The sequence below is a fragment of the Colletotrichum tamarilloi genome (genome assembly GCF_030869305.1).
Source record: "Colletotrichum tamarilloi strain Tom-12 chromosome Unknown Scaffold_14.1, whole genome shotgun sequence".
Taxonomy (NCBI): domain Eukaryota; kingdom Fungi; phylum Ascomycota; class Sordariomycetes; order Glomerellales; family Glomerellaceae; genus Colletotrichum; species Colletotrichum tamarilloi.
The window spans coordinates 1-16938 of record NW_026849397.1 but is presented as its reverse complement, the minus strand read 5'-3'; the positions used below and the strand labels follow the sequence as shown (position 1 = coordinate 16938).

The 16938-nt window shown below is 51.0% G+C and overlaps 7 protein-coding genes across 7 annotated transcripts; 4 read left to right on the top strand and 3 right to left on the bottom strand.

Moving 5' to 3' along the window:
• Positions 1 to 1232: 1232 nt before the first annotated feature.
• On the top strand, positions 1233 to 2267 carry CTAM01_05399 (uncharacterized protein; the record flags this gene model as incomplete). The annotated part of the gene is made up of 2 exons (XM_060521429.1): positions 1233 to 1416; positions 1480 to 2267. 2 exons carry the CDS (start codon positions 1233 to 1235, stop codon positions 2265 to 2267), a joined length of 972 nt encoding a protein of 323 aa, XP_060383643.1.
• Positions 2268 to 2783: 516 nt separating this feature from the next.
• On the bottom strand, positions 2784 to 4777 carry CTAM01_05398 (cytochrome P450; the record flags this gene model as incomplete). Its single annotated transcript, XM_060521428.1, has 8 exons — positions 2784 to 2828; positions 2882 to 3279; positions 3334 to 3500; positions 3562 to 4069; positions 4132 to 4216; positions 4268 to 4359; positions 4412 to 4448; positions 4511 to 4777. The coding sequence occupies 8 exons, from the start codon at positions 4775 to 4777 to the stop codon at positions 2784 to 2786; spliced, it is 1599 nt and encodes a 532-aa protein (XP_060383642.1).
• Positions 4778 to 5935: 1158 nt separating this feature from the next.
• CTAM01_05397 (uncharacterized protein) lies at positions 5936 to 6658 on the bottom strand (the record flags this gene model as incomplete). Its single annotated transcript, XM_060521427.1, has 2 exons — positions 5936 to 6328; positions 6407 to 6658. 2 exons carry the CDS (start codon positions 6656 to 6658, stop codon positions 5936 to 5938), a joined length of 645 nt encoding a protein of 214 aa, XP_060383641.1.
• Positions 6659 to 9521: 2863 nt separating this feature from the next.
• Positions 9522 to 10717, top strand: CTAM01_05396 (zinc-binding dehydrogenase; the record flags this gene model as incomplete). The annotated part of the gene is made up of 2 exons (XM_060521426.1): positions 9522 to 9735; positions 9804 to 10717. The coding sequence occupies 2 exons, from the start codon at positions 9522 to 9524 to the stop codon at positions 10715 to 10717; spliced, it is 1128 nt and encodes a 375-aa protein (XP_060383640.1).
• Positions 10718 to 11393: 676 nt separating this feature from the next.
• CTAM01_05395 (uncharacterized protein) lies at positions 11394 to 13268 on the top strand (the record flags this gene model as incomplete). The annotated part of the gene is made up of 1 exon (XM_060521425.1): positions 11394 to 13268. One exon carries the CDS (start codon positions 11394 to 11396, stop codon positions 13266 to 13268), a length of 1875 nt encoding a protein of 624 aa, XP_060383639.1.
• Positions 13269 to 13848: 580 nt separating this feature from the next.
• On the top strand, positions 13849 to 15060 carry CTAM01_05394 (uncharacterized protein; the record flags this gene model as incomplete). The annotated part of the gene is made up of 3 exons (XM_060521424.1): positions 13849 to 13906; positions 13963 to 14115; positions 14174 to 15060. The coding sequence occupies 3 exons, from the start codon at positions 13849 to 13851 to the stop codon at positions 15058 to 15060; spliced, it is 1098 nt and encodes a 365-aa protein (XP_060383638.1).
• A 179-nt stretch (positions 15061 to 15239) lies between these two features.
• On the bottom strand, positions 15240 to 16657 carry CTAM01_05393 (major facilitator superfamily transporter; the record flags this gene model as incomplete). The annotated part of the gene is made up of 3 exons (XM_060521423.1): positions 15240 to 15449; positions 15522 to 16199; positions 16256 to 16657. 3 exons carry the CDS (start codon positions 16655 to 16657, stop codon positions 15240 to 15242), a joined length of 1290 nt encoding a protein of 429 aa, XP_060383637.1.
• Positions 16658 to 16938: the final 281 nt, after the last annotated feature.

The following is a 16938-nucleotide window of genomic DNA, read 5'->3' as shown; positions in this document are numbered from 1 at the left end:
ATCGCCGAATCAATCAAGAGCAGGAAGGGGCAAGAGCACGGTATGTTTTCAAGACGATCAAAAGAAAAGTCAATTCCTAAACGTGAAATCACTAACTAGGGAGGGGTCTCGAGGAATTTAGCCTGGGAGTCAAACCAACTTATCAAATATTCAGCTACCGCCTACTACTTACATCATACGCCGCCACATCACCCCTCCGTAGTCTGTAGCCTTAGTCGCATATCTCGTACCTGACTCGGGTCACCCGTAGGGCAAAGCCGAACGGGAGTGCTAAGGGGACTAGGATTCGTAGGGCCGGTGGTTTGAGCCGCGCCACAACGCGCCGAACTGCGAATCCACGTAAAGAGGCCGTGGTTGTAAAGGCTTTCAAGCTCTTTTGGGCATATGCAGTTGCGAGGAGCCGCGGACTCGGCAAGTTCCCGTCGGATCAGGGCCATAAAAATCTCATGGGTGTGGACGTGTTGTCGCGATACGCGATGGGGGCGCCAGTCGATGCTTAATTATCAGTCAATGTAAGTGGGCACAACCTTAAACGTATCATTGGTTCACTGTTGACCCGCGGGTTGTCGCATTGTCTCGCATCCATGGTGACGAATACGCGTATACGACCAACACAAAATCCGCGGATAGATCGTTCCTTACGAGTCGCTAGAACCGTCGCTAGTCTGGAATTCTAAACTTGGACCGCTCCCCACTGCCGCAAAGACTTTGCACATTTCGCCGGATTAGGCACCGTCTCCCGGGCTTTATGGCTTCGTCCTCTGGCCAATGGCTGGATTGGGATCATACGCGTACGGAGAATACCGCATTGTGCTTGATCAACGTGGCTCAGCCCTACTAATACTCCGCGTACAATCTGAAAATCTGCAAATGTCATCCCTCAGAGGCTCAGTCTGCCTAGCGCCAGGGGGCTTCTTCGTGTTGAGACTGTTTTGCATCGCAGCAACACTCGTATGCAAACACAAAGGGGTAAAGGGGAAGAATTCAAAGATGAACGTAAAGACTTACTTATATCGAGGTCTTTGGACCGATTATGGATGATAATAGAACACGATCAACAAGCTTCTACATCGCCCGCCCACAGCCTTTACACGAACGGAACACAGTCTTTATCGCCTTGGGATTGAAGCTTTCTCTTTCCGACGACCAAGCTAAACTTTTCGGCCCGCCCAAACTCAATTTGAAGCAAAAATATTACCTAATTGCGCCAAGGAAAGACTCAGGACTTCACGATGGCGGACAACAGCACCACAACAGATGGTGCCTCCACCGGCTTCGTTTTTTACCACTATGAGCCGTCTATGGTAGCGGCAACCGTCTTCATTATCGTGTTTGGGGTTTCTTGTATGCTACACATCTGGCAATTATGTCGACGCAAGACGTGGTACTTTATTCCCTTTGTGATTGGGTGCATATGTAAGTTATCATAGTCCAAACACAACTCCATCCCCAAGCATGACTCGGCTGACATTTCCCTAGTTGAAGCAGTCGGATACGCTGGCCGAGCCATGTCTGCGGGCGAAGCACCTGATTACACCAAAAACCCCTACATTATCCAGTCGATCCTTCTCCTCCTTGGTCCCGCTTTGTTCGCCGCGTCGATCTACATGGTTCTCGGTCGCTTGATCAACCTTCTCGATGCCGGGGGATACTCTTTGATCAGACCAAACTGGTTGACCAAGGTCTTCGTGCTAGGAGATGTGCTGTCATTCTTCGCACAGTCTGGAGGTGGTGGCATGTTGGCGACTGCCAAGAACAGCGATAATGTGAAGCTCGGCGAAAACATCATCGTCGGCGGTCTCTGCATTCAGATCCTTTTCTTTGGGTTCTTCATCATCGTCACTCTTGTCTTCCACCTCCGCCTCTCCCGCAACCCGACACCAAAGTCCCTTACAGTTCAAACCCCATGGAAGGGTCTCCTCTACGTTCTTTACGGCACCAGTCTACTCATCATGGTTCGATCGCTTTTTCGAGTTGCCGAATACGTGGGAGGCAAGGACAGCGAGCTACAGGCTAAGGAGATGTACATCTACATCTTTGATGCGACACTGATGGGCATCACAGCTATGTCCTTCAACTGGTTCCACCCAAGTCGTGTCATCAACCATCAGGCTACCGGTTTGAAGCAAGTTTCTAGCTCCGAGGTCCTCAACGAGGGATACCTGATGGAAAGCGGACAATACCCGAAGCCGCAACAACAACAATACCAAGACCCGCGGTACGAGCCTTACCAAGGAGCCGCCGGTAACCAGGGGTTTCGTAGGTGAAAGAAGTCAACAAGGCGGCGTTGAAGAAACTCGAGAGACGAGGGTAGAGCTTCCAGTAGCACCAGCGGGAACAAGAAAGCCGAGCGAAGAGAATTGGAGAGATTGGGCTTATGATCCGGTCACTTGACTGGGGTCTTTTGCTTTTGTTTTTAGTTTGCCCTTCTAGGGTTCTTTTCCCTTTGTTCTTTGGCGAAGAAGCCTGGATAGACTCATGAAACATGTAGGATTACATAACATCTGGTTTGGGGTTTGGGATTCTGTACGAAAGGTATACGTTGATGCCTTGGAGTAAATGGATAGAAAGCAAATTTGATTTCACACTATGTACCAGGAATCCATTGAGACAGTCCCAGAAATCTACTTTTTCTTTCTTTACGATATGCAGTCAGTCGAGGAGTACCCAGGCCACACGCATTGCTTCAACTTCCAAAGTCTTCAATTACCATGTTGTGCGTTGCGCATATGCTAACTTACACCGATGGAAAAATCATTGACTGTTATGAAGTTCCGTCATTACTAAAGCTTCCTCAGCAGAACCTTCCTGTTGGGGTCCGGTTGAGTCTAGAAACGTATTAGCAGGCTGGTCCTCCCACGATGAATCCTTAATCACTTACTATTGCGCCGAATTCCAAGTTCTTGTATCGCTCCTTGCTGTCTCCTACGTTCTTAATGTCGTAGTTGGCCAGCGTCGTCGCCATGATCATCTTGATCTCGTTTACAGCGAAGAAGCGGCCTGGGCATGCGTGACGACCGTAACCAAAGGTTAAACTGGTCTGCCCCACGCTGACGAACTGGGCATTTGCCACAACCTCGGCCTGTTTTGAGCCGGTTTCCTGTTCCGTCTTGGCTTGTCGAAGCTTGTAAAATCTCAAGGCGTCAAACTTCTCGGAGTCCGGGAAGATCTCATCGTCGTTGTTAATGCCAATTACAGGCAACTCGATTACGGATCCGCCAGGGATGACCTGGCCGTTCGATAGAGCAAACGTCTTCAAGACCTTGCGCTGGAATGATGCTGTACAGATGGTTAGTTGTTGAATTAGTTACTTAGCTGAGACTGTACACTCACTGGGACCAAGTGCATAGTATCTCATCGTCTCCTTGAGGAAGCTATCCAGCTTCTTCATGTTCTGCATAGCGCCGCTGGTGAACACACCGTTGCTCTCGGCCAAGGCTTGCTGGATGTCGTCCCGGAGCATTGGAATCAGCTCAGGCATAGCCGCCAGGGTGTAGAGACTTGATTCACTTCGTCAGCGTTATCCACGTTGCCTTGGCTATCGTATGTCCAGATACTTACGCATTGGTCGTGGTGACAGTTGTAGTGTGGATAGCAGCGAAGCTGATACCCAGCTGGTACCTAGCAAGCTCTCTATCATTCTTCTCACCAAACTTCTTCTGCGACTCCATGATCCATTGCAGCATATCGTCCGGCTTTTGGTAGTCGGGGCTTTTCTCGGCCTCCTTCCTTGCGGTCACCACAGGTCTCAGGAACTTGTCCGCCTCCTCTATTCGGTGGTGAACCTGCTTGACTTCCGGTGTTCTTGCTGCCAAGAAGGGGCGTAGCCAAGGAGCGATATCGGCAACCTTTCTAACGGCCTTCATCAGATCGAGGGTGTAGTTTATCGCGGCGTCTAAGTATTCTTCGTTTCGGCAGAGCTCGGGTCCAATGAAGACGCGTCCGGAGGCCATGGCGATGACTCGCATCATCTTATCCATGATCTTGACCTCGCTCCAGTCGCATGATTGGGGCAGCTCTGTTCGCAGAGCTTCGACGACCTCGTCGGCGATGATCGGGTTGAGTCGAACTGTACAGGTATTAAAATTGTTAGAGGAACTTAGAAGACCGTGTCACAGAGATATGACGCACCCAGAGCTGGTGTCAAAGCAGTCTTGACGGTATGGGGCAACAACGCGATATCGGTGTCTATACCTGTGTACTTCGCGTGCATTGACTAGAGATCCATCAGCGCTGCCTCTTTGTTATAGGTTCTTATTAGCCTGACCTCTTCGATGGCCCGGTTGAAGCTGAGGACGTCGTCGGGAAGCCTCTTCAGCTCGTTCATAAACTTCGGGGCGACGACAATATTTGGCGATTCTGCGGGTTACTTAGTACAGGTGATCTTTGCTATCGAGGGGCTGAAGCTTACTCCTTGCGGTGGTGATCCGGAAAGCTCTCTCTTTGAACTATACGCATTTCCGGTTAACTCATAATGAACACCATTGGGACTTGCTGGTGTCTGCCGTACCTTCCTGTATCCTTTTAGGTAGAGGTTCCTGGCCTCACCATTCATAAATTGCTTTCGCCGGGCTTCGGATCCTCCAAATTCTGTTCCTACCATCGGAATATCTGCCCATGGATCACTCTTCAAGACTGTTTGAAGCAAGTATGCCACAGCGCATGCAAAGAGGGCGGTGGCGGCGACAGGCCATCGCTGGGCTACTTCGATAAAGAGGGCGCCGTCTACCGCAGCACTGGCCGTGGCGTTCATGTTGGGGAGCATCGACATCGACATCTTGGGTGGTTGACGGGTTGCGATGATGGTGTGCTCGGACAAGAGAATTAGACTCAAAAAAGAGATGGGAAATAAGGATGTAATATAATCTCGCAGTACCCTCCATCAAGTCCCCTTGGCTGCAAGCTTGACAGCAACCACCGAGTACGTCCTGGGGACCCCGCCACGAGCCGTGACGAATGCCACCACCACAGCCGACGGGAGACGAACTACGAGCATAAACTAGTAAGTAGCCGGCGTGAAACTTGCCCGCGGATTGCGAAACCGGGTGGAACCGCTCAACTACCGGCCGGGGGAAAGAGAGAAAGATGGTGGGCTGTGAGCATGGCTCACATCTTGTCTTCTCCCCAACCAACACCCCCCTGCGCCGATCAACGGGACGAAGAACAATTAGATGTGATGGGTATGAATTAGCGCTGCCGCGGGACAAAGGGGCCAGAGGCAACAAAAACGCGGGGTGAGGGGCGAAGATAGTGTGAGGGCATTGGCCAAGCGGGCTGACGAAAAAGACCGAACCAAGGTTCATCGAGTGAGGTTCCCGTGTAAACGAGAGCAAACGACGTTTCCGGTTTCGTATTCGCGAGTCTGATCGTCAGGAGGATACCAAGCGATCTGTGCGACGTGGTACGACGCGACGTCGCTTATTAGCCTGGTCGCATCGATGCGTTTCTAGAGGTTTAGGGAGGGCTCCTCGAGTTACACTTCTTCGACTCGTTCTATCGGGCAGAAGAGGACCATCTCGTCTCGGGTGCATATGTCAAAAAGCAAGTCTTTCCTTGCTGCCATTATACTCATTGCACAGAAAGCGCCTCAAATGTTCTCGGTTTCTCCTTCACTGGCGAATAGAGGCAGCCCTTAACTGTCATGCGGTCCAAGTGCGGACAATCTGTAATGTTTCGAACCCTTCTATTTGTGGCATCTTGACTCTCACCCGCGGCCCAAGCGGCACATCATTGGATGAAAGAATGAACATGAAAACGTGATGGAAGGAAAAGAAGAAATAATAGCACGTAGTAGGTACGGCCAAGGCCGGATAGTTGGTGTGTTCGGCCCTTTCAGTCGGAACATCAACATGTCGGATGACTTGCCTCGCCAAACTCCCTAATTAACGCGTAAAAATGTGGTGGCATCTCCCACCGGGAGTGCTAAGCCGAGAGTTCAAGAGTCATAAACTTTAAGAAAGCCAGTAATCTCCCCATCGAATAGCGGTTTGCCGGTTGAAGGATCTTCACTGTTGGCGCCCAACAATCTGGCCTCCCAAAAAGTTCCTTGATCAGAAGTTGTCTCCTTCTTGAAACCCCACGTCGTGTAGCCCTCAGATCCCAGGAAGACTCCGTCGATCTGCGTGCCGTTGAGCGTGTAATGCGAATACGGCTTGACCTCGGTGCCGTTGACAAAGTACATGAGTAGAGCGTCGTACGGAATCTCTGCGACCGCGAGGTTCTCCCAGGTATAGCCCGAGACGCCAGTGGGCACACGGCCCTGAATGCCTTGGCCGTCGACACACTGCAGCGGGATCTGCGCAACAGCGGCTTTGTCAAGTGCGGCCATCTGAGATGGATATAGTTAGTGAAGTGACTTGACTTTGGACATGGCCAATCGGGTGATGGTGCCCGGATGTGAACTCACGTATCCCCATCGGATGCCAGTCGAGCCGCGAGAGTAAATGGCGGTCAGGCCGTGATTGTCGAGGACACCGCCGTCGGTATCCTTTACTTGCATCGACCACGGCCCCGCTTGGCCGGCAGAAGCGTCGTAGCCCGGGTACGCGGAGCAGCCACCGGTAAGCTCCTTGACCGTGACGTTCCCGGCGGCTGAGACGAATGGTGACATGGCGATGCCAAAGGCCGCAGCCGCAATAAACTTAGCGAGTGACAACATCTTGAAGCGACTGAATCCTGAAAGCAATTGGACGTGATAGATCGACACAAGGAGTTTGACACGCGACAGGTGAAGCTCTATTTGCTCAACCTCTGTATCGACAGATTGCCAAGATTTTATAACAAGTGCCCCTGGAAGGATTCTAGGCATCAAACGGCCTCATTTCGAACGCCATTCTCGTGAGATGATCCATTCCCGCAAGCGAAGGAACTTGGGTGGTCCAAAGCCGGAGCTAAACATGCAACGGCGCGTTCCTGCCTAATTCAACAGCCTATAAAACCACGGGAGCATCGGGAGGGAACAGGATTCTAGGCTGAGGGAGGGGGGTTGAGCCCGCTAAGGCGAAATTGAAGCTTTGCCCCCGCAAGCGGATGACGCTAATTGCCGTTACCCGCCTGTGCGATCTTGATTTCGAATCATCGCGGGCAAGACATCATGGCATCGAAAAGAGACAATGACGACAGGGTCCGGAATACTGAGCGATGTGACCATGCTGCCTGACTGTGCCTGGAATACGATGTAAAACAAGCAGGATAGCAACTCAAGCCAGTTGTCCTGGGACAATTGGTCATGACGATTAGGTGTCGGTATTCGGACCTTTGGGGTTCAAGCAAATGGAAAAGCAAAATGTCAGCCCCTTAATTAGCGCTGTTGATCTGATCAGCCACCTTTCCCTTCTCGCATAAGCCACACTAAAGACCGACAGCCACTTCGCCCCTGTCGTCATTCTGCATGCTGTCGATCAGGAACCTCGTGATCCCGCAGGTGCTTGACTCAGGTGGGTATGCTAGGAGGAAAGACCCCTAAAATGGGGATGGAAACAGAGATCCCAGGTACACCGTCACTGAAGACTCATAAACGAGCTTACTGAGCATCTGGAGGTATAATTGCACGCGAGAAATACGAGGATCAGCTTGAGACTTTCAGACGGCGAATGGACTGCCATATTTGGGGGTCTTTTAGTAAACTTAGGTGACGCTCAGAGTGTCAGGGAGCGTGTCTGGCCCTATCGGATGATCCCCATGCGCATTTACCTCGCAGTCTACAAGGCAAACCATACAACAGGGGCGTGATGAGGTGCAAATCGATACAGTTCGAGCAAAGCCATCACGTGGCCATCAATCCTCCTTGGCCCACCTTTGACGTCGGCCATGATGTTGAGGGCAAGTAAGTTTCGCCAGGGAGCCTGACTTTGGCGGCACGCAAACGCGTCTGTCCACGTAGCGCCACCAGGCAATTGATCAGGTTAGTCAGCGAGACAAATTGTCAGAATCACTGCATGAGGGCACGAACGATATTGATCTCGAAAGCGAGTTGAGTTCTTCATGCCACCTTCTTGGTCGCAAGACCTGGTCTAAAGTTGCAAGGCGAAGCAAGACGTTGCAATACGTGTGGGCTTTGGCCGAGAACCCGTCGGCAGCTATGATATCGATGGAGAGTAATACTTATTTATTTATTTCATGTTACTACCTTGTCTGTGTCCATATCACAGGAACAATGATATTGATGCGGTCAGTATTAAACCCAAGGTCGCATTCCGTCCTCCAACAATGCTCAATAGGTTCATCGTTCAATGAGGCATGAGCCGAAAATTAACCCTGTTGTAGATAAATAAGCTCTGCAAGCGACGAGCGCACTTTAGGTTCGCGCAGCAGCGCCGATTGCACCGGACTTGAAGGAAAGAATGGACTAAATTCGGGTTGACCGCAACGCAGATCGATGTTCTCACCGACCAGTGTTGTCCGTTCTTCTGCGATTATCCTGAATCTAGAGCACCGCGAGTCCATGTCCGAAAGTTACAATGTTGGCCCGAAGATTGATCAGGATGTCAAATTTCTGAACTCAGGTTTGTCAGTTTTGCACATCGTGGGCGTTTTCGTTAAAAAATCACCTTGCGGCCAATACTATGTCGACGAAACTTGAATCTCCTCATCGAATACTCGCGTCTCTCTTTTGGACGAAGGGGAAGCGACCGACTGTAACAATCACTTTTAAGTACCTTGTGACCGAAGACATTGAATCGTGACTCTCACCTCGACAGCAATTCCTCCCAATGCTGGTGTTCTAGAGGGATTAGCAACAGAGTTGAGCGCCAAACCCGTATCATTGGGAATTTCTTTGGGGAAATTGACATACTAATTAGGTGGAAACTTTAGCAGCGACCTGTGGAAAACTAACAAGCCTGAATTCAGCTCATTTGGTAAATGCATCAGGTGTATTCTCGGCTCAATGTACTCAACTGACAGGCCTCAGTCTGTTAGACTTGTTGCTATCATAACCTACTATATCAAGGTTCCTATCAGGCTATCATCTGGATGATAGCTGGAGCTTGGGATCATACTCTTCCTGGTTCATGAGTCACCATTCAAGCACGCATTGAATGAGGATCCATTTACTTTATGGGGAAATCGTCACATGTTGCTGTATTGGAAGTCTGCTGTTCACAATTTCGAAGGTCTTGGTTCCATCAAATACAAGCTTATTCGCTTCTCTGCCCAAACTACGCACCTCAACATCTCATTCAGGCAACGATTTTGCTTGTGACTGAAGATAGAAGTTTCCTTCAACCGGAGTCATGTGGTAATAGCCTTATCTAATTTGGTGGCGGCGGGGATTGCCTGATTAAGAAGTTGGGGTGCAGAAGTTGATGCATGGCGCTTATCATCACGATGCAACCCCGCACCTCCATCTTCCCCGGTCCTTCTTCTACAGTCCATCACTCCGAGACAAATACAGTTCATGCAATCCTTGTTTTTCAATACAAAGTGACACATTCTGACACTTTCAAATTCCTCCTGATAAGCCATCAGTGAATTTGGCCCATCACCCCTGTAACGACATACTCTGAAGTCTGATCCTCTCGATGTCCTTCAAGTCGGAAGCCATCGTCGCCAGAGGCCCCTTCTCTGAAGGAAAATGGGCCATCGAACCAGTCACTCTTCGGGATCTTCGCTCAGACGAGGTTCTTGTTGAAGTTGTCGCCTCTGGTATCTGTCACACAGACTTACACTGCGGTAACACGCCCGATGATAAGGGAGTTCCTGGAGTCTACTACCCTCGAGTCTTAGGACATGAAGGTAAGTGATCTTATTCTTTGAGCCAACCAGAAAACCGTAGTGTTTCAGTTCGCTAACTTGTATCGAAGGTTCTGGATACGTGGTTAAGATCGGAGATGGCGTGACAAAGGTGAAGCCCGGTGACGCCGTTTTCCTCTCCTTTTCATACTGCGGAGAGTGTCACGTCTGCAAGACGGGACCGCCATCTCACTGCACCAAATTCTTCGAGATCAACTTCATGGGAGAGCCAGTCTTCTCGGATGGAATAGGCGGGCGCTTTTTCGGCCAGTCCAGCTTAGCCCATCACACCGTCGTCAGCGACAAGTCCGTTGTGAATGCTGACGGTCTCGGACTGACTCGGGATGACCTGAGAACCCTAGCACCGCTTGGATGTGGTCTGCAGACAGGCAGCGGAACCGTCATCAATGTCGCCAAGGCCGGTCCGAAGGACTGCATGGCCATCGCGGGTATGGGAGGTGTGGGCTTGGCGGCGGTCATTGCAGCAAAGAACCAAGGGTGCAAGGCCATCATCGGGATCGACCGAGTCGAGTCTCGTCTCGAGCTGGCTAAGACACTAGGTGCTACGCACATCATCAACACGACTGGACTCGAGATGGCGCAGGTGACGGAGAAGATCAAGGAGGCGGCCGAGGGGCTTGGAGCAACCATATGCATCGACACCAGCGCATTTCCGCCACTGCTCGAAGCTCAAGTTCAAGGAACGCGGTACATGGGCAAGATTATTCAGGTTGGCACTGGCATGCCAGAGTCACATCTGTCGCTTCACATGCAGAGCTTCATGGTCAGCGGAAAGCAGTATTTCGGAGCGGTTCAGGGGCACGTCAACACTGCCGAGTACGTCCCTCAGATGGTTCAGTGGTGGAGAGACGGGAAGTTTCCTGTTGAGAAACTGATCAAAGTCTTTGAACACGGCGATTTTGCTTCAGCTGTAGAAGCGATGAAGCGCGGCGACGTTGTCAAGCCAATTATTGCCTGGTCATGAACCATGGCCCGTGGGCTTTATGGGGCTCATACTATGACCATCGCCATAGTAACTCAAAACAGAGACAATCTACAAGTAACGCCAGGATCCTCAACTCTACTTTACTACACAACTGCGCACAAAGCTTGATCATCTCAGCTCATATCGAGCAGATCTTAGAGCCTCATCGCAATGCCGACATCTGATCTGAGCCTCCAGTCTTCCCGTTCCAACAAGCTCTTCAGGAACAAACATGTGCGCACCCAACAAAGCCAAGCCAAGCCGGGGTTCTTTCGGCTCATTTCCCGACTTATCAGTTCGCGTTTAAGCTAGAGGACCCCGAACAAACCGGGACTTTGTGATTGGTCAACAAGTTACGAGCAGTCAACTGACCATTCACACGAGACTCTGATAAGAAAACGCGCGAATAATGTTGCATTCGTTGTAATGCGAGAACCCCGCAATCCGGGGGGCATGGTGGAGACGGTGATTTTCCCAACTCACCGTTGCATTTATCCCCCAGGCCAGGGCCAATCTTCCCGAGCGGCTCAAGGCTTGAGCAGCCCATCTCTAAACTCCTTGAACTCCTTTTCTTTTACTCATATGGGCGCCAAAGAATCGCACCACTTTCTCGTCCGGTCAGCCAATCCTAAACCAAAAAGCCGCACCCAAGAGAGACAGAGAGGGGAGAAAAACAATGGAGAATCTCCTCGGCCCAGACCTGGCCTCCAAAATCGGTCCCTGGATCCTCCCTAAGCCGCTCGAGGCACCGCCGTCGCCCGAGTCCGTCTGCAATAGCGACCGGGCCTCGCCGACGGAGGAGACCAAACGGCGCAGGGCGGGTGGACCGAAGGCGCGTACCGGCTGTGCCACCTGCAAGACTCGCCATGTAAAATGCGACGAGCGCAAGCCCACATGTTTCCGTTGTGAGAAGGTCGGAGTCGTCTGCGAGGGCTACGTGGACCGCATCGACCGCCGGAGGAAACGGACAAACCAGAATGTGGTCCGCCGGAATACGCCGCAGCTCATCGCCCCTCGGTCCGCTTCAGCCGAGGCCGCCGACGTTTGCAGCGGCAACGGCAGCAGCAAAACCGAGATGATCTTGTCGCCTCAGATTCCTAGATCGCTCTCGAGCCTACCCAAGATCTATCACAAGGACGGCGTTTACTACGATTACTTTCGACATCAGGTTTCCACCAACCTGGCAGGTTACTACACTAGTCCCAACTGGTCATATCTAGTCGTCGGTGAAGGTCTGCAAGATGACTGTATTCACCACTCGATCCTAGCTGTCGGTGCGCTTATTCGCTCCACCCCTCAGGATGCGAGACCAAGCACGCCTAGAAGAAAAGCGTTACCACCTGCCTCGGATGGCTACGCTGTAACCGAACATCGTGAGGTCGCGTTACGACATCATCTCAAAGCAGTCAAGTCCCTAAGAGAACGAATGGAGTTAATTACGGCTTCATCACCAACCACAGTAGTGGTCACGACTCTACTACTGGTCGTGTACGAGCTGCTCCAGGGTGAGCCAAGGACGGCTGAAATGCTCCTCAACTCATGCCTAGGAGCACTGAGGGACTCGATCACAATGTTCGAAAGCGATCCCGATAGTGAGGAGAAGTATCGTGACTCCGAATTCAACGACATGGAGCATGTGCTCCCGTGCATAGCAGCCATGAGCCAGCTCTCACAATCCCTTCAGCCTCGCCGCCATCATGCACACCCTTTCAAGATTGATCCTGGCTCTGATGTCCATAATCCTCATCACGAACCAATCTCAAAATTCTTCATTTCGTGGGGCAGGTTCTTCACTTTCGCCGTCAGCTTCATCAGCAACTCTACCGATGTCACTGCAGAGGGCATTTCCATGGACATGCTCCGCCACCTCACCATCCACCAGCAAAACTTCCTTTCACAACTACAACAATGGAGATCAGTCATTCAATACTATGCCGAGAGTCCGAGAGTAGATATTGCGACCAAGAAGGGCCTGAGAATCGCTCAAATTCACTGGCTCCTTCTCCACATCACACTCACTTGCTGCCTAGACCCAACCGAAGTGGCCTACGATGCATTCGAAAATGAATTCAGGGATCTGACGATGCTCTGCGTTGAATTATATCGTGACTGTGTGTCACAGCCCCGCCCAACATCAGTCTTGCTGGGGCAGGGCCTTATTTTACCGCTGTGCACTGTTGTGCGCGCCTGCAGGAATCACGACATCCGCATGACGGCATTGCAGGCACTGCATGAGATACCCCCGTCGATGGTCGCTTGGGATGTGGTGTCAAACATGGACGGGATCTTGGGAGCCTTGCTGCTTGAGGAGACTGGTCGTGACGCGAAAGGATTCGTTCCCCCGGAATCGAGATGGTTTTGGTTAAAGGATGTGACTGTGCCAGAAACGCAGAGGATCCATAAGGTCTATCAGAGGCTAGCACCGGGGCAAGATGGCAAGCCTGTTCTGACGAAGTTGCGACCGACATCTAATGTACGATCAAAGATCTGTAAGGCGAGCGGATGCGAGAAAGACCACTTGCTGGGACCGGTAGTCGTAGAAGACTCATGAAATAGGACAGCGTTCTGGATTTTATGATGACCTAACGAGAAAGAAAAAACGTGTCCAATACCTAGTCAACCATAGTCCTCATGCTGAACAAAAGAAAAGTAATATTTGTGACAATAGCACCTCGGCCCGTATAAGTAGAAAGTATTTGAGAATCGTAAATACCAGCCAGTCACAACCAATAGGCTCGGTTCCTCCAGAGTTGAAGTCGGACGCTCTCATTTGATAGGCTAGCCTCGTATATATCAGCCAATCGGGCGAGACCCAGGAAGGTTGACAAGCCAAATGTGGCAAGTGGTTCTACAGACGTCCCAGCACCTCCACTCCACTTAGTCTGGTCCAACCCTCTGAGATTCGTAAGAATTACCCAATGAGACGATCAAGACCTTAGATACACCATAAAGGTTCTTCCAACTTATTCTATTGTGTTACACAATAGGGGCCAGGAAGCTATACATTTAAGACAGGATACCGTCCGCGGAGGCACCCCTCGGCAGCCTCGCCCTTCTCCATCCCTCCTGAATTCTTCGGCTGCAAAATATTGCCATCTTCGATCAATTTTCGCAATCGCATAACTTCCGTAATGAGTGCCCCAGTAATCGCTCAGCCAGTTGTGGTATCGCTGGCTGACTTGCAAAATGGTATGTCAGAAGGACTCTCCTTTTGGTCCGACCTCCATGGCTGACATCAGCTACAGGAAACGTGCCTTTCGAGAAACTTGTCGAGGCTTTTGGACCGGATTCTCTAGGGATTCTGGTTGTTAAGAATGTCCCACCAGAGTTTCCCGAGCTGAGACGTCAAGCACTTTCATATGCCTCGTATCTTGGAAACTTGCCGAAAGCCGAGCTTGGTAATTAGTTAATCCTTCCGCTGAGTTGGAGAATACGGTTACTGACACTGGCATGCAGACAAGGTCGAGAACCCCGCCGCCAAGTATTTAACAGGCTGGTCGCTGGGAAAGGAACAACTCAAAGACGGACAAGTAGACACATTCAAAGGCTCTTTTTACGCCAACTGCGCCTTCTACACCGATCCAACATTAGATGCCGCGAAGCCAACGCCTGACTTCTCAGCCGAGAACTTCCCAGAGTACCTGTCACCAAATATCTGGCCTGAAGAAAAGGTTCTCCCAGGCTTCAAACGCAGCTTGGAAGACCTATGCAGGCTATTGATTGACACAGCTGTCCTTGTTGCACGTGCGTGCGATCGATATGCGGAGCGGGAAATCGATGGGTACACGAAGGGCTACGTCGAGCACGTTGTCAGCACGAGCAACACCACTAAGGCCAGATTGCTGCACTATTACCCGCAATCCCAGGAGGGCTCAAGTGAAAATGAGGACGACTGGTGCGGCGTGCACCTCGATCACTCGGTTTTGACAGCCTTGACATCTGCAATGTTCGTCGATGAGCACAAGACCCCATCGGATTCAGTCTCACATGCGAAGGGTGTCACAGGACTCTCTGCGCTCGAGGAAATGGCAGGAAGCCCTGATCCTCTAGCTGGACTTTACATCAAGTCTCGGACAGGGGACACTGTGCAGGTGAAAATTCCCAGGGATTGCATTGCTTTCCAGACGGGCGAGGCACTCGAACGGATCACAAAGGGCAAGTTCAAGGCTGTGCCGCACTTTGTGAGAGGAGTTAGACCTTCTATGAGTAATGGCCGGGTTGCAAGAAACACTCTGGCGGTGTTTACTCAGCCGAATCTTGGCGAGGAGGTTGATTCGGAGCAGCACATCACATTCGGAGAATTTGCCAGGGGCGTTGTGAGCAAGAATACCGTTGAGGCTTGAAATTGGAAGAAGTTCCGATAAAGTGTTTTTTTTGAGAGTAATAAATAGTAATGTGATACCTCGGCTACATACTTTTGGCATCGTTCGGCTTGATATTCGCGCTTCATGCAGCAATAACTGTGCCATGTCGAGACGTCACAACTCATAATGCGCATCATATTGGGGGCCAGTACATCTGTTCAGTGTGAAGACGACTTAACATCGGAAACCTGGTTATCCAACTTAGCAGAGTCAAGCTTCGTGGGCCCTTCTGACTCCAGACTTTGCTCTTCCACAACAGCCTCGATGACTTGAAGCTCCGTCTTGGCTCGCCGCTTTTCGACTAGGATAAGAACGGTGACCCAAATCGCCATGGTCGTTCCTACGGTAATCATGGCAATCATTCCTTTCTAGCGTACTGTCAGTATGATCCCGAGGGTCAAGTCTCCGGTCTTGGACGAAGAACGGCTCTTTCTACACACCTTGAACTCTGGAGCGTCATCGGCTCTGTAGAAAATGAGTGGCCACCAAGCTTGGAAGCAGTTGCCAGCCGCGTTCATGCATGCAATGACGCAAGATCGTAGTCTCGGTGATTCATTGCGCATCGAGTCATTGGCCCACGCAAAGAAAGTGGCTTGGATGCAGTAGATTGAGCCAGCCCAGTAGTAGGCCCCAAACTTGGCTGCCGTCGAAGTTGGCGCGAGAATAATTGCGGCATTTGCAATGGCCGTGAAGGAGACGTAGTATCCCGACAGCCATCGCCTACCCCAGATATCTGTTGACGTGGCCCACAACAGCGTGCTCGTCACGCCCATGGCCTGTACACCGGTGGGATAGTTGTTGCGTTGGTAAAGGTTGTACTTCTCTGTTGGATGAGCTTGCATATAGAGGTTGAGAAGCGACTGGTTGGACTGCGATTCGGAGCAGTTGCCTAGAATCCACAGGAAACAGAAGGCATAGAAATACCATGAGTGAACTACCCTAGAGAGGAAAGACTTGGAGAGGATACTCTCCGTTTTATCAACCTCGTGGATCGGCACTCGTTCTCTTGCAAGAGTGATTTCTTCTTGGCTAAGGTAGAATGCCGTGGTCGTATGAGGTGTGTCGGGGAAGAAGAAGTATCCGTATACAGCGACGGGCAGCGTGATAATGCCAGAAATCTGGGCGCAGTCAGCAAGTCTCGGTAGACAGGCAAAGACATCAGTCTTGAACTCACAATGAACAGCCATTTCCACCCTGGCAGCCCATGCAGCCCGTTCATAGACGAATGGATGCCACTTTGGAGGAAGCCACCAAACATGCCACCAGCTAGCCCACTAGCGGTGAAGAATCCTGTGCGCTGGCCAAGCTCCTTCTTAGTATACCATGATCCCAGGATGTACTGGGTTCCCGCGAAGATGCATGATTCAAAGTATCCTTGGAAAAATCGGATAGCCATAAGGTGCTGAGGAGTCTTAGCCACCGCATTTAGCATAGTAATTCCTGCCCAGGTTGTGATCATAAAGGGGAAGAAGTTTCGAGGCTTGAAATAAGTCAAGAGCAAATTGTTGGGGACAATGCCTCTATGAAGTGGCAAAGAGAAGTCAGTAACTGGGTCTTCAGAATCTTGGTGCCTCATGTAGGGCTCCAAGAACTCACATGAGATACGCCGTCGCATAAGTCAACATACCCACTTCCTGGCACCCCCCTGTTTCTGGCACCACAAAAACGATGGGATCACAACCCAACCTCCTCATTACTATTAACTATTGATCCTCAACCACACCCACTACAATACAGCTGCCAGCCTCACTAGGGCATTCAGAGTCGCTGGATTCAGCCGTGATAACCTCCTTTTCACCCGCTTCGATTTGAGCCCGATGGATATCCCTGATGTTCGCGAACTTCGTATTGGGATCG